Source organism: Leopardus geoffroyi, chromosome E2, assembly GCF_018350155.1.
Source record: "Leopardus geoffroyi isolate Oge1 chromosome E2, O.geoffroyi_Oge1_pat1.0, whole genome shotgun sequence".
In the NCBI taxonomy this organism is placed as follows: domain Eukaryota; kingdom Metazoa; phylum Chordata; class Mammalia; order Carnivora; family Felidae; genus Leopardus; species Leopardus geoffroyi.
The window spans coordinates 9,313,201-9,341,100 of NC_059335.1; the positions used below are offsets into that span (position 1 = coordinate 9,313,201).

Below are 27,900 nucleotides of genomic sequence, written 5' to 3' on the forward strand. Positions count from 1 at the left end.
GCTTACCTTCCCTGTAGGGGCAGACTTTAAAGAGAAAACCCATCAATGAAGACTGATCTATTGCAGCCAGTGCTAAGTGCTTTTCAGGAAATAGAGTGGAGGTGATAATGACCACGTGGGAGGAGCCTACTTTAAACAAGGTGATCAGGCAAGACCTCTGTGAGGAGGTGATCTCTGAGCTGAGACCTGAGGACAGGACAGTCATTTCAGTGCTGGAGGAAGGGAAAAGTGCAAGACTCCGGAGAACAAGCTCAGGTTGTCTGGGGAGCGGACAGAAGGGCCAGTGTGGCTGGAAGAGAGGGAGTTGGAGGGAGTGGTAGGAAGAGAAATCAAAGAGGGCCCTTGAAGAACTAGGGGAGGAGTTTGTATTTTATTCTAAGTGCAGTGACAAGCCATTGGAGGGTTTTAAACAGAAGAGCAGCACCAGACTTAATGTTAACTATTTATTATTATTATTATTATTATTATTATTATTATTATTAAGTTATACCTGGGTCTCTTGGAAGGTTTGGGTGCTAGTGAAAAATTAGAATAAGGGACCAGATGTCTGGGGTCCTGATAAAGAATTGAGTTGGAGAACTGAAATTCTAGGTTCCTACAAGGGAAGGAAACTGGCCGATAGGGTGGCTGGGTATCTTGATGGGGCAGGAGAGTGGATGGTCATCTCGGCTCCCTGAAGGGGTGAGGGCTGGGCAATTCAGTGACTTAGGTGGGTACTCAGGAGACCCAGAAACTGGGGCACCAGTATGGCAGTCTATAGAGGCCAGTGGGCAGCATTCCAAATTGCTACACTCAACAGCTGTGAGTTAGGACAAGTTACTAATACCTTTCTATGCCTGTTTATCTGTAAAATAGGGATAATAATAGTAAATACATCATAGGGTATTTCTTAGACTGTCGGGCACATTGTTATACCAACCACTGGAACCCTGAATGGAGGTAGTACTGGGGGACTCTAGTTCAAGGTCTCTAGGATTGGGGGGAAGGAGAAAATTCTTGGGTCCATTGGGCCCCAAAGGCTAAACAGTTGGGAATACAAAATGAGGGTTCCTGGGGGGTGGGGAATAAGCAGTCCCAAACTTAAGTCTTTGAGAAGGACACAGACTGGGGGCCAGGGTCACTGAGAAAAAAAATGAGGCTAGAGGGTCACGTGATCTTCATGGAGCGCAGGCACAGGGAACCAGACCGGCCCCGGAAAGAGTCTGGAAACCAGGGGCTAGGGAGATGGAAATGTGAGAGAGCAAGGTGGAAAACAGGAGGCTAGGACTCGAAATCAAGTTCCCGGAGTGCAATGAGCGCCAGACTTGGGGACCTTGGGAACGTGGAGGAGATCCCTCGTGCTAGGACCCTGTGGAAGAGGGAGAACCAGGGAGCCCCAGGGCGGTAACGGGATCTCCCCGTCCTGGGCCTCCAAGGCTTCGAGCTGAGCTGAGCGCCCGCGGGCTGCTTCCTCCCACAGGAAACCGCAGGCTTCGGGCACACCCAGCCGGCAGCGAGCGGCGCCCACTACCCGCCCGCTCCGGGGAGGCCCACGTGGGCAGCAGCCTGCAGCGCTGGCGCCTCGCCTGCCGAGCGAAGGGGGCGTGGCCAGTCGGGGGCGTGGCCGGAAAAGCGGGGGCGGCCCGAAGAGCCAGAGGCCCCGCCCACTCCCGCCTCTCAAGGGCGCGGACCCACAAGAAGTTTTTGGCGGCTTCGCTGGAGGCCGTTGGCCGCGCATGCGTAGTGAGTCACTGCAAGGACCTGCGTTGGTGGTGAACGTTCCTCCCTCTCACAACTCCCGGCATCGGCACCGTCTTCCTGCTAATGACTCTTCAAACAACGTGGTCTTGACTTAAGACACGCATCTCTCGGGCCTCGTCCCGAAAGACCTGGGCCTAGCTCCAAAGCCTTCCAGACGTTTCCCTCCCAGTCCTGGCTCCATAGGGTCTTTCAGCTTCTGCCTCTCCCTTCCGAAAGCACAGCCCGCCGCTCACAGTCCCTCGCTCTCGGTAGGCGCCTTCCCACCGGGTCCCTTAACGAGTACTTCTAGCCACGCCCCTCGCAAGTCCGTGAAACTACGGCCTCTGCAGGTACCGGTGCCCCTCCCATCGGCAGCCACCCCCCCCATAGCCCCACCCCTCGCCACTCCCCGCAGCCCCTCCCTCCGCAGGTAGCCGTGCTCCTCCCGCAGGTAGCCGTGCTCCTCCCACAGGTTCCAACCCTCGCTGACCCTGCCAGCCCCGCCCCTTACAGGTCTCCCTGCCTTCTCAAGCCCTGTAGCCCCGCCCCTCAAGGCAGGCCCAGTTTCTCTTCTCAACGGCCCTCTGCCCCGCCCCTCTCAGGGCTCACAGCTCCGCCCCTCGCAGGGCTCCCCGCCTCCCAGGCCTTCTGTTCACAGCCTGCTAGGTCTCCTGAGGTCTCCTGAGGTCTCCCGGCCGCCTCGGCCCCTCCTCTCCAACCTCCCCTCCCACGACCCCTCTTCCTCGGCGCTCCCTCCTCCTCAGCTCCCTACCCAGGCCCCTCCTCCTCAGCCTCCCCTCCCACGGCCCCTCCTCCTCAGCCTCCCCGCCCACGGCCCCTCCTCCTCAGCCTCCCCGCCCATGGCCCCTCCTCCCCAGCTCCCTTCCCAGGCCCCTCCTCTCCAGCCTCCTCGCCCACAGCCCCTCCTCCCCAGCTCCCATCCCAGGCCCCTCCTCCCCAGCCTCCCCTCGCACGGCCACTCCTAGAGGCCTCCGTCCCACCTCCGCCGCGGTCCTCAGGCCTCATTGGCCCTTTATCTCCCCAGTAACCAGGCCACAACAGTGAGCTTGGAGAACCAAGGACAGGTCAGGCACTCCAGCAGGTAGGGACAGGGCTCGCTCCCCACAGCCGGCCGGGGTTTCCTTCTCCTCCGTGTCTCCTTCCCCCAAACAGCCACGCCTCAGAGATGCCGAGAGCCCAGGGGACCTGCCCCCGTGCCAGAGTCAGAGTGGAAACACAAGACAGAGAATATGAGAGGTGGGAGGTCGGGAGGGATGTGGGGAGAGGCCTGAGAGGTCCTCCCCTACAACTCATTGGAGGCATTGAGACTCAAAGAGAGGCCAGAGTTGGTTCCGGGGTCACCTTCCAATTGCCTCGCGGTCCGTCCCCACCCTCCTTCCGGCGCCCTCCTGCTCTCTGTCTGAAGGGGTTCCTGTGTCACCCCTACAGGAGCCCCCCCCCCCCCACCTTTGGCCAAGATGCCTTTGGGACTCTCTTCAGGGAGCACCCGCTCCGAGGATGGAACCGAGGCCTTCCTGGAAGGAATGGGTAATTCAGACGCTCTTGGCTTTTTTTCCCACTCATTCCTCATTGTCCCAAGTTCTACGTACTGTGCTCTGGGACACGGGGTGGGGGGTGGGGAGAAGCAGGGAGGCCTTCCAGGAGAGTCCTCTAGCGGGGAACACACATGCGTGGGAATGGAGGTGGAGCAGGGCAGATGGATAGGCCAAGCCTGGAGGGCTTCCTGCAGGAGGAGAAGTTTGTGTGGGGCTTGGAACTCCTCCCAGGAGAAGGAAGGGATGAGCGTTTCAGCAGAGGGAACATGTGCCTAGAACAGGGTTTCTAAGCCTCCACACAGGTGACGCTTGGAGTCAGATCATTCTTTAGTCATGGCGGCTGTCCTGGGCATGGTAGGACATCCCTGACCTCTATCCGTTACATGCCAGGAGCAGCCTATCCCACCCCGTCCCCACATCCTGACAATCAAAAGTGTCTCCAGACATTGCCAACTGTCCTTGCGCGCAGAATCACTGGTTGAGAACCACTGGGCCTTGGGAGGTGGGGAGCTAGCTGGTGGCCCAGACTGGAGAGGTGGTTAGGCTCAGGTCATATGGGGCCTTGAACCCCGGGCCCAGGACCTGCGGCTTTGTCCTCAGGCCCTGGAACTCCGTTCTGGGTGTAGAAAGACCTTCCGGCATTGTGAAGGGAGGCCCGGAGGCTGGGGAGGAGGCTGGGGTGATGGTCCCGGCCGGACAAGATGAGGCCTGAGCTTGGAGGATGGGCTGCGAGTGAGGAGGCCAGAGGACAGGACTGAGGACTGCTGGGCTACGGGGGCTGAAGGGGCGAGGGGGAACAAGACTGCGGTCCCCAGATCTGGGCCGCAAGTTCCAGATCCTCTGTGGCCGGCGCCTGAGGACCGTGAGGCCTTCCGGGAGCGCCCTCTAGTGGGGAGGAGGATGTGTGCCCAAACCGGGAGTAGACGTGGGTTTGGGGGAAAAATCCCCCGGAGGTCAGCTTGGGGTCCGGGAGTACCAAGGGGGTGAGGTAGGCGTGAGGGATACAGGAACTGAGGTGCAGGGCTAGAGGGGTGCTGGGGACTGGGTGGGCCTTTCGGCTGCAGTTTGTGGGAGCCGGAGTTCCCAGGTCCTGGAGAGGAAGGGGCTGGGGCCGGGATCTCTACTGAGCCCAGTTGGCTGGTCCTGCCCTCAGCGGATTGGGAGCTGAGCCGACTGCGACGGCAGTGCAAAGTGATGGAGGGAGAGAGGCGGGCTTACAGCAAGGAAGTCCACCAGCGCATCAACAAGCAACTGTGAGCCCCGTGCCTGGACCCGGAGCTTGGGGAGCGAGCGGGCTCTTAAAGGGGTTGGGGGCCCGCCTCCTGGGTCCCAGAGGGGAAGGGGGCAGGCCGGGTGTCTGGCCGTTAGTGATTCTGAGACTCTGCCCCTTGCTGGCTTGCTCTCCACCTCCCCGCCTGGGCAGTGAGGAGATCCAGCGCCTGGAGGGGGTGCGGGATAAACTTCAGGTGCAGATCCGCGTGGCCCAGAGCCAGGTCAAGCGGCTGCGGGACAGCGAGAGGCTGGAGAACACTGGTCATCTGCTGAAGTGTCGGGTCCGGGTGCAGGCCGAGGTCAAGGTGCTACAGGAGCAGACCAGAGCCCTGGACAAGCAGGTGGGTTCGGACACCAGCCTCGGTGGATCGGAACTGCTCTGAGCCTTGGCTTCCTGGTCTGAAAATGGGCCCATTTGAAATCATGCGCGTGGTTGAGTTATATTCAGACTTCAATAGGAATGCAGGTGTTTTGTGCTTAGCACAGCCCCACACACCCCAAAACGGAGCTGGTGCGGTTAAAGGGGACAGAAAGTCTCACCTCCTGACGTCAGCAAAACCTGCACTAGAGTCCTGGCCCTGCCGTGTCAGAGCTGTGTGACCACGGGCAGCTCTTCGACCTCTCTGGGCCCTAGTTTCTGCATCTGCAAAAGGGGGACGTTGGTAACCCAGCAGCGTCTACCTGGGTCTCTAATCCCACCTGCCCCAAGACCTTGACCTGGGACACAGCGTGACTTTTCTAGGGCAGGGTTCTTCCAGGTTTCTATGACCATCACTCCTGAGGCGGTTCACACGCCTGTGGATGTAAACACACACGTATTTGGGAAACAAAGGTTTTCACCAGGGAATAGTTGTTTTTTTTTCTCCCCCAGGTGGGATTCATTCTGCTATTTTCTGTTCTATTCTTCATTAAAAAGAAAAAGTTGCTTCCCTAGACCAAATGATTTCTTGCACACGATTGGATCACAAACAGGAGTTTGAAGGTTGCTTATCTTGGTGGTCTGTATTACTTTCCTATTTGTGCTGTAACGGATTACTACAGACTTGGTGGGTTAAAGTAATGCAAATTAGTTATCTTACAGTGCTGGAGGACAGAAGGCCAAAATGGGTCTCCCTGGGCTAAATTCAGGGTATCAGCGGGCAGCCTTTCTTCCGAAGAGACAGAGTGTGAGTAGGGGAGGAGCAGCGAGAGAGGGAGACACAGAATCCGAAGCGGGCTCCAGGCTCTGAGCTGTCACAACAGAGCCCGACGCAGGGCTTGAACTCACGAATCGTGAGATTGTGACCTGAGCCGAGACTGGACGCTTAACTGACTGAGCCACCCAGGCGCCCCCTCCCCCCCTCCCCCCAAAATAAAATCTTTAAAAAGAAAAAGAGTTTCAGGAGAACAGAAAAGAGAATAGGACAGAGATAATGTGTGGTAAGATGATATCTGAGAATTTTCCAGAGTCCCTGAAAGAACGAATCCAGATTCAAGGACACCTTAGAGTCCAGAACAGGATGAATAAAAGATCCACTTATATAGAATGTAGGGAAATTTGAGAATATAAAAGTAGCCATAAAATAAGATACTACTTTCAAAGGAACCACAACAAAATGGATTGTTTAAAAGAAATACTGGGAGTCAGAAGATAGGTTATACCCTCACTGTTCTGGGAGGGAAAGCTGTCAACTAAGCATTTTATACCCAATGAAAATGTCATCCACGAACGAGAAAGAATATTTTCTGGCAAAAAAAAAAAAAAAATATATATATATATATAGATAGATAGATAGATAGATAGATACATAGGCTTAGACATAGTTTTTCTCAAACTATCTGTGTTAATGGACTGACTTTTAAAACTTCCAATCTACTACAGACGGCTACTTGTATAAGGCTTTTGCCTTGACACTTGCACTCAGAATAGCCTCAAAACACAGTTTCTGATGCTTGCTTAAATTCTCTCCTTTTCTGAGCCTGTCACATCAGAGACTGATGACAGACAGCCCTTGGACTTGCACTAGTTTATAGCGCTCACCGGTCTGTGTAGAAATAAAAAAAAAAAAGTAGGGACACCTGGATGGCTCAGTTTGTGAAGCATCTGACTTCAGCTCAGGTCATGATCTTGCAATTCGTGAGTTCGAGCCCCGCGTCGGGCTCTGTGCTGATGGCTCAGCCTGCTTCAGATTCCGTGTCTCTCTCTTTCTGTGCCCCCCCCCCTCAAAAATAAATAAACATTAAAAAAAAAAAGCTGATAAAATTCAGCATCCATCCATGCTAGAAACTCTTAGAAGGTGACAAGGAACAAAAGGAAATTTCCTGAGTTGGCAAAGGACAACTATAAAACATCTATAGAAAATATCATATTTGATAGCAAAACATGAAACAAAAATTATCTTTGAGATCAGTAACAATATAAGGATGTCCCCTAGCACCACTTCCATTTAAGATTGTACTGGAGGTTCTATCTGGTGCAGTGGGACCAAGAAAAAAAAAAACAACATTGGAGAGGAAAAAATGAAATTGTCATTGTTTGTAGATGATGTATTTGTGTACAGAGAAGATCCAGAAGACTCTAACACTAACTGTTTTTGTAATTAACAAGGTATGTTAACAATGTGGCTGGATACAGAATTAATGTTCCAAGTTAATGATATTTCCCTGTATTAGCAGCAACTATGATAAAATAAAAGAAGAAAACACGCACTTATAATAAGCCACAGAAGTACCTGAGAAGAAATCTAACAAAAGTGTGCCAGACCTCTATGGAGTAAATTGTAAAATTTTATTGCGGGATATTAAAGAACAGCTTAATAAATATAGAGATCTATCCATGGATTGGAAGAGTTAGTGCCCTAAAATGCCAGGTCTTCAAAATAATTTATAGTTTCAATGTAATCCCAACCAAAGCACGGAAAGTCTTTTTTCAATGGACGAAATCGACAAGCAGATTCTAAGGTTTCTATGGCAGTCAATGGACGAGATGACATAGACTGACTTAAAAGAAGAAGACCAATGCGAAAGGATGTGCTTTCTCACCTCTCAAGATCTAGTATAAAGTTCTTGTAATTGATGGAGGGCTAATCAAATGGATCAATGGGACAGAGGAGAGAGCCCTGTAAGAGACCAATGCACATGTGGACATCTGATGCACAACTTCGGGACACGGGAAAAGAGGGCTTTGATAACGGTGCTGTGAAAACTGGATGTTCATACTGTAAGATGAAAGAGAGACCCTTATCTCTCCTCCAACCCCCATAACTAATTCCAGACGGATCAGATCTAACCGTGTGACGGTAGGGAAGGATTTCTTAAATTAGTTATAGAAATCTCTACTTCTAAAGAAAAAGACTGTTACTTCCAGTGACTTTAAAGCTAATAACTTTTGTTGAAAGAAACATAGAGTGTGCAAAGAAGGTCGTGGAATGGAAAGTTATTTGCAACGCATATAGCTGACAAAGGACTATTATCAAGAACATATAAAGAACAACTACAAATCATTGAAGAGTCAGCCCAATTTAAAAATTGGGGATTTGGGCTGACATATCACAAAACAAGAGATTCAGATGTCCCAATAAATGTAGGAACGACTCACCACTCATTAGTAATCAGAGAAAGGCAAATGGAAATCGCAATGAGGTTCCATTAATCATTCACCAAACTTGCCAAACTCAGCGTCCAAAAATACCAAGTGTTGGGGAGTAAAGGAGCAAGTGGGAACTCCTAATGAACCGTGGGTGGGGACATAAATTGTCACATGTATTCTGAAAAGTCTTTCCCCCCATTATCTATTACCTTTAAAGATAGACCTACCCTGGTTTCAGGGTCACACCCACTTGGCATGATCACCGGAAGCAGTCTCGCAGGAGGATAGGGAACAGGAAACACCTGCATCTTCTCACGACGGCATCAAACACATCTTCCTTGAGCATCCAGGGGCTGCTTCTCAGCACCTCCAGCTGGGTGATCCCACACAAGTGGGTGGGTGTTGCCCACCTTGGCAGAGGGAGGCATCACACCCAAGAGGAGTCATGTCTGTAACAGCTCATGAAGACAAAGCCTAAGTCTAAACCCCCCCACTCAGTGATAAGAAAAACTCCACAGAGAAGCCAGATGTCTGCTCAGTCCTGGTCATGTAGGCTCTTGGGATCTATGAGCCCACTCGAAGTCCTTTTAGTCCAATGTAGTTCACCAATCAGGTCGTTTTTATAATAAACACCGTTGCCTGGGAACAGAGCTGGCATTCCATAGTTACCTTAACCCGGTATATTTCCATGAAAACAGTGTCAGAAGAAGGTAAGCCAAACTCACCTTCTAAGGGAAAACAGGTTTAGACCTATTGTTAACTCTTCTTCCCACCCAGCAAGTGCACTTCTGAGCATGTGCCCTGGAACCAGGATTCATGTAAAGAGATGTTGAAAGAAGCATGATCACGTATTGGCCAGCTCCGAACTGGAAATAACCCAAAGGTCCATCAGTATGTGAGTGAATAAATAAATTGTGGAATAGTCACATAATGAAATAGTATGCAGCAACGAAAAATGAGTGAATCACAATTACAGCCACAAGGGTGAGTCTAACACACATTTGCAAGAAGCAAGACAAAAAACATACAGAGAGTGGGGCGCCTGGGTGGTTCCGTTGGCTAAGCGACCGACTCTTGGTTTCAGCTCAGGTCATGATCTCCCGGTTCATGGGATTGAGCCCCGCACTGTCAGTTCAGAGCCTGCTTGGGATTCTCTCTCTCCCTCACTCGCTTCCCCTCCCCCACTTGCACTCTCTCTTTCAAAATAAATACACTTAAAACAGAGGAAAAAAAAAAAACCCATACAGGTAGCACGATTTCATTCACATAAAATTCAAAATCAGGCCAAATGCAACTTTTGTTTAGGGGTACGTACATGGGTGATAAAACCATAAAGTAAAAACACGAATTTCACTTAAGGAAGTATGGTAAACAGAAGAGTGATCCCTGTAAGATGTCCACCTCCTAATCCTGGGAACTTGTGAGTATCTTACTTTACATGGCAGAAGAGACTGCGGATGTGATTGAGGATTTTGAGTTGGGGAGATTACCCTAGATTAAACCGGAATTCTCCCCCGGAGCTTCCAGAAGGAATTCAGCCTGGCTGACACCTTGATTTTCTGAAACCAGTGAAATTGATTTCAGATTTCTGACCTTCAGAACTGTAAGAAAAAAAGGTCGAGGTGTTTTAAGCCAGTCCGTGTGTGGTACTTTGTTCCAGCAGTAATAGGAACTGACAGAGGGAGGGCAGTGGCACGTGTATGGAGAGGAAGGGGGGAGTGATGAGGGGAGGAGGATCTGCATCGCTGTCGGCATTCTGGTTCTCGACCTGGCAGGTGGTTCAAGGATGTTCAGTTAAAAATACGTATAATGAGTTGTACGTACATCATCTATGCCCTTTTCTGTGCATAGTGACTTTTTTAAAAAAAAGTTTATTTATTTTTGAGACAGAGACAGAGACAGAGAGAGGCAGAGAGAGAGATAGGGAGAGAAAGAGAATCCCAAGCAGGCTCCATACTGTCCGCTCAGAGCCCGATGTAGGGCTTGAATTCATGAACCGTGAAATCATGACCTGAGCCAAAACCAAGAGTTGGATGCTTAACCAACTGACCCACCCAAGCGGCCCCATAGTGACATTTTTTTTAAAGAAAACAAACAAAAAAAGATGTTAGCCATCGTAGACCTAAATGTAAAATCTAAAATTATAGAACTTTTAGGGGCACCTGGGTGGCTTAGTCAGTTAAGCATCCGACTTCAGCTCAGGTCATGATCTCATGGTTCGTGGGTTCGAGCCCCGCATCAGGCTCTGTGCTGACAGCTCAGAGCCTGGAGCCTGCTTCGGATTCTGTGTCTCCCTCTCTCTCTGTCCCTCCCCTGCTCACACTCTGTGGGTGTGTGTGTGTCTCTCTCTCAAAAATAAACATTAAAAATTTTTTTTTTGAAACTATAAAACTTTTAGAAGGAAACAGGAAAAGAGCTTTGTGAGCTTGGCTTAGGCAAAGATTTCTTTCTTTCTTTCTTTCTTTCTTTCTTTCTTTCTTTCTTTCTCCTTTTTTTTTTTTAAGCTTAGGCGAAGATTTCTCAGCTACATCACCAAAAGCATGATCCATAAAAGGACATATTGACAAACCGGACTCCATAAAATTTGAAAACTTTCCTTCAAAAGGTATTGTTAAGAGAATGACAAGCTAAACCCTACAAGGGGAGAGAATATTTGTCACGTGTGCAGCTGATAAAGAACTTGTATCTAGACTTTATCAAGAACTCTCAGTAAGAAAACAGCGGATCCAATCAGGAAAAACTGGCGAAAGACTCGAACAGACACTTCACCAGAAAACATATAAGATGATAAGAAGCACGTGGAAGAGGCTCAGTGGTGTTAGTCATTAAAGGAATGCAAATTAAAGCCACGAGAAACTTCTACACGCCATTTTAGAATGGCTAGAATTAAAAAGACTATACCAAGTGTTGATGAGGATGTGGAGGAACTGGAACTCTCACAGCCTGCTGGGCGGAATGTAAATGGCACCACCACTTTGGAAACCACTTTGGCAGTTCCTAAAAAACTAAATGTACCCTAACCATACGAATCAGACATTCTACCTCCTAGGCATTTACCCAAGAGAAAACGAGGCATATGTTCGTTGGTACAAAGACTTGTACGCGAGTCTTCGTAACAGCTTTATCTGTAAAATTCAAGATGGAAACCATCCAAATGTCCACCAGAAGGTGAATGGATAAGGAAATTGTGGTACATCCATACAATGGAAAGCTACTCACCAATAAAAAGGAATGGGCTATTGATGTACCCAACAAGGTGGATGAATTTCAGAATAACTGCTCTGAGTGAAAGAAGCCAGACCCCTCCCCCTCACAAAGAGTATACACTATGCGAGTCCATTGATTGACTGACTGATTGATTTTTCAGTAATTTCTATACCCAACGTGGGGCTCGAACTTAACAACGATCAAGTGTCTACCGACTGGGTCAGCCAGGCACCCCTATTATTTCCTTTACAAAACTCCTTAGTGACAGAAAACACGTGGATGACTGCCAGGGGGAGGGGACTGTAGGAAGCAAGTGCACAGAAGAATGACAAAGGGACACAAGGAAACTTTTGGGGGAGATATGTTCACTAATCTTGATTACGCCAGTCTTATCAAATTGTATACTTTAAATGGTATAGTTTTATTGTATGTTATTTATACTTCGATAAAGCTGTCAGAAAAGTTTCCTACCTCACACCGTATAAAAACATAAGTTCTGGGGCACTTGGGTGGCTCAGTCCGTTGAGCATCTGACTCTTGATTTCCGCTCAGGTCATGATCCCAGGGTTGTGGGATCAAGCCTTGCATCAGACTCCGTGCTGAGCATGGAACCTGCTTGAGACTTTCTCTCTCTCTCTCTCTCTCTCTCTCTCTCTCCCTCTCTCTCTCTCTCTCCCTCTGCCCATCTCCCCCACTCATGCTCTCTCTCTAAAATAAAACAAACATAAATTCTAGTGTTATTAGAGACCCAAATGTGAAAAGCAAAATTTGAGGAGCGTGTTTTCTAATCTTGGGAGGAATTTCTGAAGCGAGTGGGTCCTAAACTTTCCTTGTGCCCAGAACCCTTAATTTCTGAGTAATATTTTTAGAACCTCTAACCTCCAACAGTCAGCGGTGTACCGTGAAACCAGCAGGTAGGGAGGCAAAACACCCTGATTTATAGCATTGGCTGATTTTCCTAACAAATACAGTTATCCCCTGCTGTTTGAAAATTGCGCGTTGAAAATTGCGCTTTTCAGAAGACCTGTGTTAGTACCTGTTTTCACTAAGTGAAAGACGACTGAGGAGGACTTGAACTTTTACCAGAAAAAAAAAAAAGGCAAAAAAGAAAAAATAGCATTCAGCATTTGTGCCCCCCAAGCTCCTTCCTGGGGACCACACGCAGCATGCCAGAGGTGTGAACTTGGTCTGTCGGCGTCTATGTTTTATCTTGGTTTATTTTGTGCATCTGTTAGCAAGGTGTGTCCTAAGGTATCAGAAAAGCCTAAGAGGTTATTTTTGGGGTCTCGGAATGCTATACACTTTTTCCTGTACAAGTTACTGGTATTTCCTTCTTCACTTTCTGCTGTGTTGGCTTATGAAGGGTCTCATAGGAACGGTCTACTTTCAGATGATGGGGAAACCTGTACTCTCGACTTGGCTGCGGTGAATACATCCTAAGATGACCCCCAGTGAGTCACACGCTTGTGCAACGCCCTCCCCTTCAGTTGGGGGCAGAACCTGTGACTTGCTTCTGGCCAAGAAAATACAGCCTGAGGGGATGTCACTCCCTTCATTAGGTTATGCCATCTAAGACTGTCCCTTGGGGCGCCTGGGTGGCTCAGTCCGTTGAGTGTCTGACTTCGGCTCAGGTCATGATCTCACAGGTCGTGGTGTTCGATCCCCGCATCGGGCTCTGTGCTGATAGCTCAGAGCCCGCTTTGGATCATCTGTGTCTCTCTCTCTCTCTCTCTCTCTCTGCCCCTCCCCTTCTCTCTCTCTCTCTCTCTTTCACACCCACACACACACATACACACACACACACACACACACACAAATAAAAACATTCAATAATAATGAAAAAAAGACTGTCCCTTACTAGGGGCGTCTGGGTGGCTCAGTAGGCTAAGCATCTGACTTTGGCTCAGGTCATGATCTCAGGGCTCCTGAGTTCGAGCCACGAGTTGGGCTCTGTGCTGACAGCTCGGCGCCTGGAGCCTGCTTTGGATTCTGTGTCTCCCTCTCTCTCTGCCCCCCTCCCACTCACGGTCTCTCTCTCTCAAAAATAAACATTCAAAAGATTTTTAAACAAACCAGTGTTTTCATCCTAACAACCTAGAGACCATTTGAGAATCCACAAGTAGAAAACAAAGTTGTATTTCATTCTTTTTTTTAAATGTTTATGCACTTTTTGAGAGACAGAGCATGAGTGGGGGGAGGGGCACAGAGAGAGGGAGACGCAGAATCCGAAGCAGGCTCCAGGCTCTGAGCTGACAGCAGAGAGAGCCTGACTCAGGGCTCGAACCTGCAAACTGTGAGATCCTGACCTGAGCCGAAGTCGGACGCTTAACCGACTGAGCCACCCAGGTGTCCCCTGTGTTTCATTCTTAAAAACCACAATTACTTACCTATGGGATGTTTGTGCCTTTGGGTCTTGGAGTCAGAATGGACTCACCACTCTTGCTTTGTGCTGACTTCTGTGCAGTACTTGGCTTTTCTTTTTCTTTTTCTTTTCTTTTCTTTTTTCTTTTCTTTTCTTTTCTTTCTTTCTTTCTTTCTTTCTTTCTTTCTTTCTTTCTTTCTTTCTCTTTCCTTCCTTCCTTCCTTCCTTCCTTTTTTCTTTCTTTCATTGAAAATTTGACTGGGATAATTATAGATGCACGGCAATTGGAAGAAATAATAAGAAATAGAGGTTCGTTGTACACTTTGGCTAGTTTTCCCCACTGGTAACATTTCTGGATATTTGATTTATTTAAAAATGTTTATTCATTTATTTTTGTGCACGAGAGGGGCAGGGACAGAGACAGAGAGGGAGAGAGAGAATCCCAAGCAGGCTCTGGGCTTTTGGTAGCCCCCCGACGTGGGGCTTGATCTCCTGAACCATGAGACCACCACCTGAATCAAAATGAAGAGTTGGCCGCTTAACCAGCTGAGCCACCCAGGAACTGCCCCCCCCCCCCCCGCCGTGGATGTTTGAAACTCAGTTTCACAAAGATGTGACTCATCAAAAGGAACATAGCACCGTCTTATGTTGAACCTGTGAACTACCTTGAGCTTGTAGTTCATGCGGTGTCTGACCAATGTCAGCGTGCCTCCCTCAAAACTGAAAATATCAGGGCGCCTGGGTGGCTCAGTTGGTTGGGCGTCTGACTTTGGCTCCGGTCATGATCTCACAGTTCGTGGGTTCGAGCCCCACGTCGGGCTCCGTGCTGACAGTGCGGAGCCTGGAGCCTGCTTCGGAGTCTGTGCCTCCCTCTCTCTCTGTCCCTTCCCTGCTCGCACTCTGTCTCTTAAAAATGAATAAACACGTTAAAAAAAATTTTTTTTAACTAAAAAAAACCCTGAAAATATCCCCATGGTTGCTTGCCCCTTTGGACTTGTTGCAGTGCTCGGGGGTGCCTGGGTGCATGAGTTTGTTTTCTAGGGGACGCGGTAACAAAGAACCACAAACTTTGGGTGGTTTAAATGACAGGAATTTATTGTCTCATGTTTTGTAGGTTGGGGGCCCAAGACGGAAGTGTTGGAGGGTGACGTTTTCCCTCTGTGCACCTTCTAGGTCCAAATTTCCCCTTTGCACAACGACACCAGTCACACTGGATCGGGGCCCACCCTCATGACCTCATCTTGACTTGATTATCTCTGTAAAGAGCCTGTCTCCAAATCAGGTCACGTTCTGAGGTCCCGGGGATTAGCACTTAAACATAGGAATTGGGGGGGGGGGCGGGACCCAATCTAACCCATAAGGGTACACGGATTAGGAAACGCAGCCTTAAAGCAATTCCATTTAGTCGTTTGATCTGCACGTTTTAGTGAGAACCTACTGTGTTAGGCACACGCCCAAAAAGACAGCATTCTGCCCTCATGGAGCTTCCCGTTTTATTGGGGAGACGGCATGCCCCAAATGAGTAAAGATGAACAGGGAAATGAGGACAGGTTGGCAAAGGTTTCACACATAGCTACACCCAGGGGACTCTCACGGCATCAGGGCTCATTCTCATCATTCTCTCAGTCTCTTGTCTCCCCTTTGTCTACTGGCCTCATCCTCCCAGGACCCTCCGTGTGCTGGGGACTTGGACAGTGGAAGTTCCAGAGCCCCATCCATCTACCGCATGCACGTCCCCCCAAAATACCAGGAAGGGATTCAGGCTGGTTCAGCTTGGCTCACGTGTCCATCCCTAGGACGGTCACATGGACTGTAGGAATCTGGGTCATGTGGCTGGTAGGGCGGCTCGTTGTGTTTGGAAGCTAGAACCACACGGAAAGTGGGGCCCGCCAGCAGAAGAAGGATAGAACAGATGGCTGGGGCCACAAGGATGGCTGGGGCCACACTCGGCCACTCACCTCTCTTGGTGCCTCAGTCACTCCCACATTCAGCCATCAAACAGTTACTACCATCCCCTCTCCTCCAGATCCAGGAGTGGGAGACCCGGATCTTTAACCACAGTAAGGATATCAAGGCCCCGGGACTCGTCCTGGATCAGAAGGTCAAGATCCGGCGAAGGATCAAGATCCTAGAAGACCAGTTGGACAGGGTGAGGGCCAGCCTCTTGGCTCTCTCCAGACCTGAGCTCTGGGGGTTGGGAGGGGAAACCGAGCATGGGGTCAAGTTCCAGAAATGGTGGACCAGATGCCTGGAGGGGGCAGGCCTGAAATGCTGGGCTCCCTGAGAAGGATCAGGGGGCATCCTGAGGGATGGAGTGTCCCCAAGGAAAGGAGACTGATGCCTGGGTCCTTAGGGGAGCTGGGCAATGCTCTCAGGGTCCCCAAATAGGGAATGGGCCCCCGCACGTGACAAGCGCCCAACCTTGGCCGAGTGTGGAAGAGGGAGGCAGGCGGGGCCTCAGACAGACTTTTGTACCCCCCCCCCCCCCCAGGTCACCTGTCGCTTTGACATCCAGCTGGTGCGGAATGCGGCCCTGCGGGAAGAGTTGGATCTCCTGCGCATTGAGAGGAACCGCTATCTGAACATGGACCATAAGCTGCAGAAGGTCAGTGGCCTCGAAGGGCCAAGGAGCCCTTGGCCCAGCTGGGGTAGGGAGAGGATTCGACTCCAGCACTCCGGCCTCAAGTACGGAATCCACTGGAGACATAGGTCGACATCAGTCCAGAGGGAATGGGGACCTCGAAACTGTTCCAGGACGCCTCTCACAAAGAAAGCAGCCTCGTTTTGAATTGCAGAAGCCAGGGATGTCATTTTGAATATTCTCAGCCGCGAGCAAGACCATTTCCATTCTATGGGTATTTCTGTAATCTTCGATGGCCCTCGAGGAATCTTCTCTTTCTCTTCCACCTTCCCTTCCCTGAAAAAATAGTGCAAAGAACTCTAGCCTTCCCCAAGATTGATAATTTGCCATATTCACACACACACATGTTCTAATTATTATTATTATTTTTTACTGAAAATAATCACAGTTGCTGGACTTGGGAGACAGCAGGGCAGACATTATGCCCCTAAGAACTTCCATGTGAATTTCCCGAGAATGAGACCATTTTCTTACCAAAACACAAGGGCGGTTTTCCAAGTCAGGGACTTCAAAGTTATTACAATCCTAAACAGTCCCTATTGAAAGTTCTCTGATGGTCCCAGTGATGCTCTTTGTAGCTGATTTGATTTTCCGGCTCTAGGCTCCAAGCCAGGGCCCCACGTCGCATTTGGTTGTCCTGGCTCTGTTCATCTGGAACCATCCCTGGGCCCTTCTTTGTCTTCATGACTTTGACATTTTGGAGCCAAGTCTCCTCCGTGTGGGTTTGTCCGATCTTTCTTCACGATGAGATGCACCTTGCGCATTTTTGGCGGAACACCAGAGAAGCGATGCTGTGTCCTTGGTATGCATTGGGTAGGAGGCACGTCGGTCCCTTAACTAGCAATGTCGCCTTTGATCCCTTGGTTAACCAGATTTCTCCCACGGATGTCTCCCTTTGTGATGAGTAAGTAGAGATTCTTGGAGACTAAGTCAATATCTTGGTCCCCGACACATTTTTCACTCGGTTGTTTTGGCATCCATGAATGATTCTTACCGGAATGCTTATTACTGTCACAACGGCTGCCGAATGGTGACCCTTTTCTCGACCTCCGTCATCTCTCCTGCATTTATTAGTTAGCATTTTACTCAAGGAAGGGCCTCGCATTCTCCGCTGTATATTTTGTGTGTTATCAGGAAGCTTTCGAGTATTCTTACATCATCGTTCATTAGGATGTTCAAATTGTCCCGGGTTTGGCTAGTGGGAGACCTTAAGCTGGCCTCTGTGTCCTTTTGATGGGCCCCGTCGTTTTTGTTTTTGTTGTTTGTTTTAAACATTTCCTGACTTCTGGCACAGGAAGATAGTCCAGGTAATTTGCACTCGGTCTGCCCCCACCCCGGAGTTAGCCGCGACGCTACTCCCGGGGGTCCTGGTTCCTTCTGGAAAGGAGGAGGTGTTGAGAAATGATGAGACAGCCACTGCCAGAGGGGCCTCAGTGACCCCGGGGCAATATTGCTTTGAGGCCCTTTTTCTGGAGAGAACTAGGGAACACACACATATACTTTGTTGTTGTTTTTTAATTAAAACATTTTTTTTTCTAAGAGAGAGAGGGAGAGAGCGCACTGAAGAGGGGGAGGGGCAGAGAGAGGGGGAGGGAGGACCGGAAGCAGGCTCTGCAAGGAAAGCACAGAGCCCAGCGCGGGGCTTGAACTCACAAACCGTGAGATGATGACCTGAGCTGAAGGCAGATACTTAACCGACTGAGCCACCCAGGTGCCCCTTTTAAATTTTTAGAAAATGTGTATGTATTTATTAAAAAAATTTTTTTTAATGTTTATTTTTGAGAGAGAGGGAGCACAGAGCCCGACGTGGGGCTCAAACCCATGACCTGTGAGATCATGACCTGAGCCCAAGTCGGATGCTTAACTGACTGAGCCACCCAGACACCCCGATGTTTATTTTTGAGAGAGAGAGTACAAGGCGGGGAGGGGCAGAGAGAGAAGGAGACAACAGAATCTGAAGCAGGCTCCAGGCTCTGAGCTGTCAGCACAGAGCCCGACTCCTTCGTTCTGCCCTCTGAGGGTCCAGGGATCTGTCTCTCTATCCAGAATTATCGTATTCAGAAGGCACTTGAATTAATTCCTGGTTTTGGTGGGGGTTCTGTGTGCTTATGTTCTTTGTTTAAAGTGCTGGGTTCCAGGGGTGCCTGGGTGGTGCAGTCGGTTAAGCGTCGGACTTCAGCCAGGTCACGATCTCGCGGTCCGTGAGTTTGAGCCCCGCGTCAGGCTCTGGGCTGATGGCTCAGAGCCTGGAGCCTGTTTCCGATTCTATGTCTCCCTCTCTCTCTGCCCCTCCCCCGTTCATGCTCTGTCTCTCTCTGTCCCAAAAATAAACAAACGTTGAAAAAATAAAAATAAAAAATAAATAAAGTGCTGGGTTCGGGACGCCTGGGGGCTCAGTAGACTGAGCATCTGACTCTTGATTTTGGCTCAGGTCATGATGTCCCGGTTTGTGGGACTGAACCCCACATCGGGCTCTGTGCTGAGCCTGCTTAAGATGCTCTCTCTGCTCCTTCCGCGTTCGGGCTCCAAGCTGTTGGCCCGGAGCCCGACGCGGGTCTGGAACCCATGAACCGTGAGTTCATGAGCTGAGCCCAAGTCCGACGCTTAACAGACTGGGCCCCCCAGGCTCTCCCCCAAAACCTGTTTAAAGTACAGTTCGGTTCATTTGCTTCTGTTTTGTATTCTGTTTTACTTCTCCCCCTTCCTCCCATCACTGTTGATTCGATATTCTTGATGAACATAGAAACCATTAACAGAGGTTCCCAAACCAAAAGTCTTCCAAAAGATACCCCAGAGAAACATCATTTCTAATTGCATTCAAATAATACGCATTATACCCGTGGGTAAATATATATATTATATATATTAATATATAATTAATATAATATAATAATATATTATTATATTATTATATTAATTACATATAACATTATATATAATATAATATTATAATATAATATTATATATAATAATATAATATAATATAATATAATATAATATATAATATAATATAATATATAATATAATATTATAATATAATATATAATAATATAATATAATATAATATAATATAATATAATATAATATATAATATTATAATATAATATATAATATAATATAATATATATAATAACATAATATAATATATATAATATAATATAATATATATTATTATATTATATTGTAATATAATATAATAATATTATATATTATATTGTAATATAATATAATAATATTATATATTATATATATTTTATATTATATATATATATATATTTCCTCCCTTCTCTCTCCTGAAAGGACCCTTTGTACCCATAGTAACCGCCAAGACATTTCTTTGCAACTAGAAAGTGGATGGGTATGGTCACAGTTAGGAAATTCACACACATTTCTGAACCCAACTTGGGTGGGTGTTCTTAGGAATGTTCTGGGGTGAGGGTTTCACGGCGAGAAGCCCTCTGAACCAGCAGGCCAGCCCAGCGGCCACCAACGAGGAAGGTCCACGCATGTGGGAGGCCCGCGAGTCCTGCCTCTTATTGCGGGGTGGGGTGGGGGTGGGGGTGGGGGCGCCGGGCCTAAAAGAAGGCCATACAGTGAGGAGGCCGTAAGGAAGACATCGGTTCTGTCTTGTCCTCTGGCAGGAAATCAGCGCCCTGCGACGCACGGTCAGCGCCCTAATGGCCTCTTCTGCGGCCGCCTACACCGTCAGGTAGGACCCCGCTTTGGCTCCCGCGTGGGGGCCGCGCTCATGCAGCACGCGCTTTGCGGTAGGCTGTGGCAGGCGGGTCGGAACTCCAGAAACAGACTGTCGCAACCTTTTTTTTTTTTTTTTTTTTAAATAAGGTGCCCCCTCTCTCTCCTTCCGGTGATCTCCCAGTCCCTCGGGGCGAGGTCCCACTCGGGGGTATGGAGGAACCTCTTTGGCCCCAGTCTGTGAACGGCATTGTAGCACACGGGCTGTGGGGAGAGGGAACCCAGACGCTGCTTGCCCTGGCGCGGGTGGCCCCGGGGACAGCCACCTGGGAAGCGTCGCGGCATGAGAGTAATTAGATCATTAGATTGTTACGCTGAAAGGTAGGAGATCCTCTCAGGCCCCCTTCAGATGGAGTCACGTTGTGTGGAGTCCGGAAGTCCCCGCCGTTGTACATATTGGCCTCTGTCTGGGGCTCCCGTGCTGGCTCCTGCCCCAGCCTTGCTTCTTTATGAGCTTGGACCCCTTCTCTTGCTCCGAATGGCTTCCTAGCTTCTTTATTTTATTTTATTTTATTTTATTTTATTTTTTACACTCTATTCTGTTTTGTTTTATTTATATAGGGGCGGCCGGGTAGCTCCGTCAGTTCAGAGTCCGATTTCGGCTCAGGTCATGATCTTGCCATTTGTGGGTTCGAGCCCTGCCTCAGGCTCTGTGCCGACAGCTCAGAGCCGGGAGCCTGCTTCGGATTCTGTGTCTCCCTCTCTCTCTCTCTGCCTCTCCCCTGCTCATGCTCTCTCTCCCTCAAAAATAAATAAACGTTAAAAAAAAATTTTTTTTTAAATGTTATTTATATATTTGGAGAGAGAGAGTGAGAGACAGAGCATGAGCAGGGGAGGAGCAGAGAGAGAGCAAAGCAGGTTCCAGGCTTTGAGTTGTCAGCACAGAGCCCAAGGTGGGGCTCGATCTGGTAAACCGTGAGATCAAGATCTGAACCGAAACCGAGAGTCGGACGCTTGACCGACTGAGTCACCCAGGCGCCCAGTTTCCTGCCTTCTCTTCAGGTAGGAATATTGTTTGTCCCTCATGACGTCTGCTCACTCATGGCACATGATTCCTCAGGACATCAATTATAGCCCAGATCGACCTTAATGGTTGCCGAGATTTCTTCCTTGCTTGGGGCCTCCGATGGCACTCCTCCGGCAGATGGCCGAGGGCAGGCTAGCTGGGTACCAGGACAGGGTGGTCTCATCGGATTGACGCTTCCCGTCAGACCTGCCAGTGGGTCCACCGCTGCCTTGCTGGATGACCCGGGGCTGGTCACATCCGCTCTCTGAGCCTGCTTCCTCCGCGGTGACAGGACCCGTCATCATGGCGGCTACCTCACGGGGATGCTGTTGTAGAAAGGTCGGGAAGTCAGGATCCCTCTTCCCCGCCCCTCAGTTGGCATGGAACCCAAGGCACGGAAAGCGCCACGAGTCCCAATCCCCGAGAAGGGCTGCCACCAGCACCTGGAGATGGAGGTGTCACTAGGGGCTGGTGGCAGGGTGGGGTGAGGCCTCCCACCGAGGAGGGCTGACTTGAGAAGGCCTTGAAGGAATTTGAAAAGAACAAGAAGCTGGCGAGGGCGCCTGCGTGGCTCGGTCGGTTTAGCATCAGACTCTTGACTTCGGCTCGGGTCGCGATCTCACGGGTCATGAGTTCGAGCCCCGCATCCGGCTCTGTCGGCAGGGAGCCTGCTTAGGATTCTCTCTCTCTGCCCCTCCCTCACTTGTGCGCAGGAGCTCGCTCTCTCAAAATAGATAAATAAACTAAAAAAAAAAAAGAAAGAAAGAAAGAAATAGAAGCTGGGGCTGGGGCTGGAGGCAACCAAAGTTGGCATAGGTGGGAAGGTGGGAAGGAGAATGGCCGGAGGGCAGGGACCGGCGGAGATGGGCCTGCTGTTCTCCCAACATAATGACCGGGTGATCTTTGACCCTGTGACGTGTGGGGCCCTAGGAATTTCCGCTGCACTACGCGTAAAAGCTGAAAAGCTCAGTGACCGAGGCTTCCAGAGCGTCCCCGATATCCTGACACGCGGCTGATGTCATCTGTGTGTCCAACATGAGGCCCCGAATGGTCCGGGCCGCTATTTCCAATCACACGACCCCCGGACTCAGCCGCTTGCCTTAACGCCTGGGGTCTAACCCTCCCGGGGCGGGAGCAGAATCTCTAACTGTGGCCTCCTGTCCCACGGCTCACACAATAATGCACAGCCCCCCACCCCCCCCAGGACCCCGTGTGTACTCCGCAGCACGGGCCCCCTCGTGGGCGAGGCCATCAGTCCCTTATGTGGCCCCGCCCTGGTTCCACACCCATCACCTGACTCCCTTGCAGGATCCTAGAAAGTGTTCTGCCTTTTTGTGACCTGGGGGGGGGGGGGGGGACTGCCACCTGATTCTGCCCCATCCCTGGGACCCCAGGCTGCGCCGTCCTCCCTGACCCCTGGGCTCGCCCCCCCATCCCCCCCAGGGAGGAGGCAAAGACCAAGCTGGGCCTGCTGCGGGAGAGGGCGGATAAGGAGGTGGCCCAGAACGAGACGGAGCTTCAGACCCTGCAGCAGCACACAGCGCACCTGGACCAGTTCCACCGCTTCCTCAAGCTCAAGAACGACGAGCGGCAGCTGGACCCCGCCGTCGTGGAGAAGCGCGAGAAGCGGGGTGAGACCCCGGGGCCGCCGGCCGGGGTGGGGTGGGGGGAGGGGGGGGAGGAGGCGGACGGGGCTCAGGGGCTCCGGCCCCTCCGCCGACCTCACTGCCCCAACTCCCGCAGCCCGGGAGGTGGCCGAAGGCCTCCGGAAGACGTCCCAGGAGAAGCTGGTGCTGCACTGCGAAGACGCCATGAACAAACTGTCCCAGCTGACTGGGGAGAGCGACCCGGACGTGCTGGTGGAGAGGTACCTGGAGAGTGAGTACGGGGCCGCGGCGGCGGCGGCGGCGGGCGGGCGGGCGGGGTGGGGGGGGGGGCGTCCAGGCGCGGGATGGGCTCGGTCACCCGCATCGGGGGCCTCCGCTTGGGCCCCGGGGGCTTCTGCACCTGCGATGCAGACGCGAGGCGTCAGGGACGCGCTACTCGCCGGGCTCCGTGCGCCCCCGTCTCTCTCCCTCCCCTGTCTCTTCCTTCTGCGCTGGTCCCCCTGGGGCCTGGAACGCTCAGCCCCCTCGGGGTGTCTTTATTTCCGTTTGGTGTTGGTTTCTGGGCGTGTCTGTGTCCCCGTCCCGCCGCCCCCCCCTTCGAGGGCCTGCCGGCCACTCTCCAGATCTGCCCTCGACCTCTGGGAGTCTCCCTCTGGTGCTTGTTGCTGTAGTCCCCCGGGGCCTGGTCTCTCTCTCTCTCTCTCTCTCTCTCTCTCCCCCCCCCCCCCCCCCCCCACCTCTGCTGCTTTCTCTGTCTCACTTCTCTCTTGCTCTGCGTTTCTCGGTATCTCTGGGTGTCTCTCTGGACTTGGCCGCCGTCTCTCTTACTCCGACTTGCTCTGCCTGCCTCTGTGCCCCTCCGTCTCTGCCTCCCTTGGTCTCTGCGTGTTTGTCTCTGCGTGGTCGTCCTCCCCGTCCCTTTCCCTGTCCCGCGGGTCCCTCCGCCTCCGGCCCCCTGGATCCGCCTCTCCCGCCTCTCGCCAGGGGAGGGGCGCAACTTCGCGGAGTTCACCTTCATCAACGAGCAGAACTCGGAACTGGAGCGCCTGCAGGAGGAGATCAAGGAGGTGAGGGAGGCCCCCCCCTTCCCCACTCGCTTCTCCCCTCCCCTCCGCCTCCTCCGAGCGCGCGACCCCCGCCCCCGCCCCCGCTACCTCCGGCCGCGCGCTCGCGCCCCGCAGTTGCAGGAGACCTTGGCGAGCACCCGCCAGAGGGAGGATAACCTTCGCCAGCAACGAGAGCAGCAGCGAAGGGCCCTGCAGCAGCGAACCGACGAGGTGCGCACGGAGGCCGACCAGGTGGAGGCCCGCTTCCAGGACCGTCGGGGACAGCTGGAGAAGCTCAAGGCCGGTGAGCGCCGGCCCCAGCTCCTTCACCTGGGAGGACGCGATGCGTGGCCGGCCCCGGGCTGGCCGCCTGGAGATGGGGCCCGTCTGCCCACCCGGCACCCCCCCCCCCATCCACTCATCCATCCTGCCATCCTTCCGGGGTGCGGGGCCCAAGAGTCAGGCTGCCCCGGGTTTGAGGCCAGCGCCGTCATTTGGGTGCGGTTTCCTGGGCCTGAGACCCTCTGGAAACCGGAATGGGCAGCGCGTGGATTCCTGGGTTGTCACGAGAATTGGATGGGGTGACCGTCGGGAAGGGACAGAAGGTGGCCCTGGTGCCTCTGAGCAAGCAGGGGGGCCACCTGTGGTCACAGCAGGAGATCGGTTACCGGCAGATCCTCCTTTGCTCTGTGGTGACCGTGACTGCTGCCCTGTGCTAGGTGAGGAGGCAGGGGTGGGGTGGAGGGGGGGCAGGGGTGGAGAGGAGACCAGCCTGGGTGCTGGGTGTTCCGCAGCCTTCAGAATAGCTAGGGTGAAGGACGGACCCTCAGACGGGGTGGGAGCCTCGACCCCGCTTGGAATGCAGGGACGGTGATGTGCGAGGCCCGGCTGACGACCAAAAGGCGGGGTCCCTTGTTAAAAAAAAAATGGTGCAGGGGCCTACAGCCGGCTGACACCTGCTCTGTGAAGGGGGTGGGGTGGGGGTGGGCGGTGACCCATGGCTTCCTGGGAGCAGAAATGCTGGAGGCTGAGTTTAAAGGGTGAGTATTTAACTGCAGAGCTGGGAGGGGTAGGTGCTCCCAGCACGTGGGGCCGAGGCCTGGAGGTGCTCCCAGGAATGTCGGCTCATTGTGTGGAGAGGGGATGTGAGGGTGTGGGTGGGAGGTGCAGGGTGGTGGGTCCTGAAGAGATGCCAGGCTGGGGTACTGGCTGTGAGCAGGAGAGGCCACGGATGGGGAGGTTAGGAGAGGAGGAGGGAGAGAGGAGGGAGGGGAGCCCAGAAGTAGCAGACGGATGGGTAATGGGGGGGGGAGTGAAGCACATGGGGTTTGGCCTGGCGGGGGTAAGACCCCTCTATGAGACAGGGAATGTGGGAGAAAGAGTGGGTTTGGGGATGCCCCTGAAATTCAGAGTGAGCAGCGCGGGGGGACGTTCAGGGAGGGACCCCCGGGACCACGGGGACAAGCGGTAGAGATGCAGTGAGGTGAGGTGTGCCATGCGAGATTTGTGTCAAGGTCACGGGTGCCGCCTGATGTCACTAACAATAACCAGTCACAGCCAAACAATAACTAGATACAAGCGGGTCCGTCAGGGGCAGTGGTTAACGCAGTCGGGGCAGCAGCGGGTGGGGGGGGGGGGTGGGCCAATATTTAAAAAACACAGGAAACAGCCTCAGTGGTGGATCTCCCAGGGGAGCACCCCCCCCCCCAGGGGAGCATCCATGTGAGTACCTCTCTGGGGGAGCTCCTGAGGTGGGGGTGTCACTGGGCGGGATGGGAGTTGGGTGTTCCTGAGCTGCGTGAAGAAGCCTTTCAGCAGGTGGTGACTTTGTCCACTTTCCCCTTGACCCCCCCCCCCTCACTTTTTGAACCCCTGTGGTTCCTCGGGAGCCGGGTGGCCAGGCCCACAGTGTCGCTCTCGTGCCCTCTGAGCTCGGGCAAGTGGCTTTCCATCCCGGAGCCTGGCTTGGCATCTCCGTCGCTCCGGAGCAGCGGAGACCGGAGGGCAGGGAGAGGCTGGGCGTCGCATCCGTGACGGCCTGTCCCCTCCGACCTCAGACATCCAGCAGCTCTTCACCAGGGCCCAGTGTGACAACACCGTCATCAAGGACCTCCTGGGGGTCAAGACCCACATGAGAGACCGGGACATCAGCCTCTTCCTGGGCCTCATCGAGAAGCGGCTGGTTGATCTCTTGACGGTGCAGGCCTACGTAGACGTCCAGGTGGAGGTGTGGGGGGTACTGTGTGGGCGGGGGGTTGGGGGGGGGACAGGGAACCAGAAGCTTGGAGGCCAGGGCCTTGGGGGTGAGCCGACCACTGCCTTATCCACCCTCCAGACCCCCACCCCCTCCAGCTTGGCTAACGCTGCCCTCCTGGTTCTGGGCCAGAGCCCCGAGGATCTTCCAAAGAAGCTGGCCCCGCCGCAGCTCCCTGACAATCCGTGAGGCCTCCGGGCGGGAAGGAGGGGCAGGAGGAGGAGATTCCGTGGGGGCAGAGGCGACAGTGGGATGGAGGCTTTTGGGGGGGCTCCAGGATCCCGGAGGGTGGGTGCGGCTCTGGGGCGGAGTAGAAGGTGGGAGTGATCGCCTCCAGAAGGAGTAGGGGGCTGCTGAGGACGGAGCTGGCCCCGGGGAGACCAGAAAGGGCCAAGGGCGCTCGGGCTGGCCGGAGCAAGGTCTCTGGGTAGCGCAACGGGGAGCCCTTGGCCTCCTGTGGGGCTGAGTGTCCTCCCTGCCTCCCGCCCCCCACCTCCCACTTTAGGGACGACCTCCCAGGCTTCGAGGCCAAAGACGACTATCCGATGAGCAAGGAAGAGCTGCGCAGCCAAGTGACGCAGTTGGTGAGGATGGGAGGCAGGTCCTCCCTCCCGGGGCAGGTCCTCAGCCCCCTGGTGGGGCCCTCATTCGCCCCCTCCCCTCCCCCCACACAGCTCGAGGCGCAGGAGCAGCAAGAGCAGGAATTAGCCGAGGCCTTGAGGAAGGTCAACAGCAACCTGAGCGTCTCCAGCCTCCCCAGCATCCAGAGGGTCAGCTCGGGCTCACCCCTGACGACCGCCAAGAGCCCCAGCAGGGTCCCCGGGTCCATCCTGAGCCAGAGGACTAGTGGCGTCCTGGCATCCAGTGGAGACCGCACCACGAGCACCAACGTCGGCCGCGTCGCCTTGGGAGAACCCGGCTCCAGCACGGGCCGCGTGACCTTCGGTTCCGCCAGCGCCGTGGGGGCGCCCGTGTCCAGCCGGGGCTCGACTGGGGGCCACGTGACCTTCAGAACCCCCAGCTCTAGTAGCTACCTGGGCTCCACCGGATACTTGAGGTCCAGCGGAGGCCAGGGCAGCCCCGCGGGTGCGGAGAGCAGGGGCACCGGGTCAGAGTCAAGCGCAGGCCCCGGGACCAGCACCAGCAAAGACTAGCGGCCCCCCCCCCCCCCCTTGCCCTTGGCTCCCTGCAGGCCCTTCTCTGCCTTGAGATTTCCCCGCGACCCTCCTGGTTCCAGGCCCTCTGTGAGTCTTTGCTCCGCATCTGTCTGCCCGTGCCCTTCCCGTTGTCCCTGTGTCCATCCGCTGGTTGTCGTCTCCTCAGCGATGTCTCCTGGTCCCTTTCTCTCTTTCCAAACCCCGCCCCCCCATTTCCCTTCCTGTCTCCCCATTTCCTGTCATCTTGGCTTCCCATTCAGTGTGTGTTTCTGTCTCCTGTTCACATCTCTGCCCCCATCACTGCTGGTCCCCCGCCTCCCCCGTCCTGTGTCTGCTTCCCCACTTCTAATTCCCTCTCCTGTCTCTACCTGCCGGGCTCTCCTTGTGCCTCATGACCCCGTCTCTGCAGCTCCTCGTTCCTCGCCCTCCCCCCGGAGCCCCCAGGACTGCCCCCCCCCCCAGGACTGGGCAGCAGGGGAAGACTTGGAGGAAAGATGTCAGGGTCAGCATGAGCTGCGACCCTAGAAAATAAAGGTCAGAGCCTGTTACCCCAGCCCAGTTACAGGTGTATATGTGGGCGACCAGGCTGGACACATGGCAGTTCCCTTTACCTCTGGCCCAGGGGGAAATGTATGACCTTTGTGCCTACTCCCTGCAATTCATTCATTCATTCATTCATTCATTCTTATTTATTTATTTATTTAATCTATCTGTCTATTTATTTATTTTTGAGACCTCCACATTTCAGGCTC

The 27,900-nt window shown here is 52.6% G+C and overlaps 1 protein-coding gene across 7 annotated transcripts; it reads left to right on the plus strand.

The window, feature by feature from the left end:
* Positions 1–1,592: 1,592 nt before the first annotated feature.
* ODAD1 (outer dynein arm docking complex subunit 1) lies at positions 1,593–27,701 on the plus strand. 7 transcript variants are annotated; one of them, XM_045440720.1, is made up of 16 exons: positions 1,593–2,069; positions 2,765–2,976; positions 3,169–3,267; positions 4,429–4,528; positions 4,742–4,888; positions 15,711–15,833; positions 16,176–16,289; positions 19,967–20,034; positions 22,528–22,715; positions 22,828–22,962; positions 23,676–23,758; positions 23,873–24,041; positions 25,795–25,964; positions 26,073–26,176; positions 26,497–26,575; positions 26,666–27,701. In XM_045440720.1, exons 2-16 carry the CDS (start codon positions 2,906–2,908, stop codon positions 27,143–27,145), a joined length of 2,130 nt encoding a protein of 709 aa, XP_045296676.1. In that variant the 5' UTR covers positions 1,593–2,069; positions 2,765–2,905; the 3' UTR covers positions 27,146–27,701. The 7 variants fall into 7 exon arrangements, with proteins under 7 accessions (XP_045296676.1, XP_045296677.1, XP_045296683.1 ...); XM_045440721.1 differs by having other exon boundaries at positions 2,893–2,976; XM_045440727.1 differs by having other exon boundaries at positions 1,597–2,069; positions 2,765–2,821; positions 4,699–4,888.
* Positions 27,702–27,900: the final 199 nt, after the last annotated feature.

Excerpts from the sequence above, each read along its gene's own strand:
- ODAD1 (XM_045440720.1), top strand. The coding sequence starts at position 2,906 with ATGCCGAGAGCCCAGGGGACCTGCCCCCGTGCCAGAGTCAGAGTGGAA. Across the intron at positions 4,529-4,741 it reads CAGCGCATCAACAAGCAACT|GTGCAGATCCGCGTGGCCCA; the intron begins GTGAGCCCCGTG and ends GATAAACTTCAG. Across the intron at positions 4,889-15,710 it reads CCAGAGCCCTGGACAAGCAG|ATCCAGGAGTGGGAGACCCG; the intron begins GTGGGTTCGGAC and ends CCTCTCCTCCAG.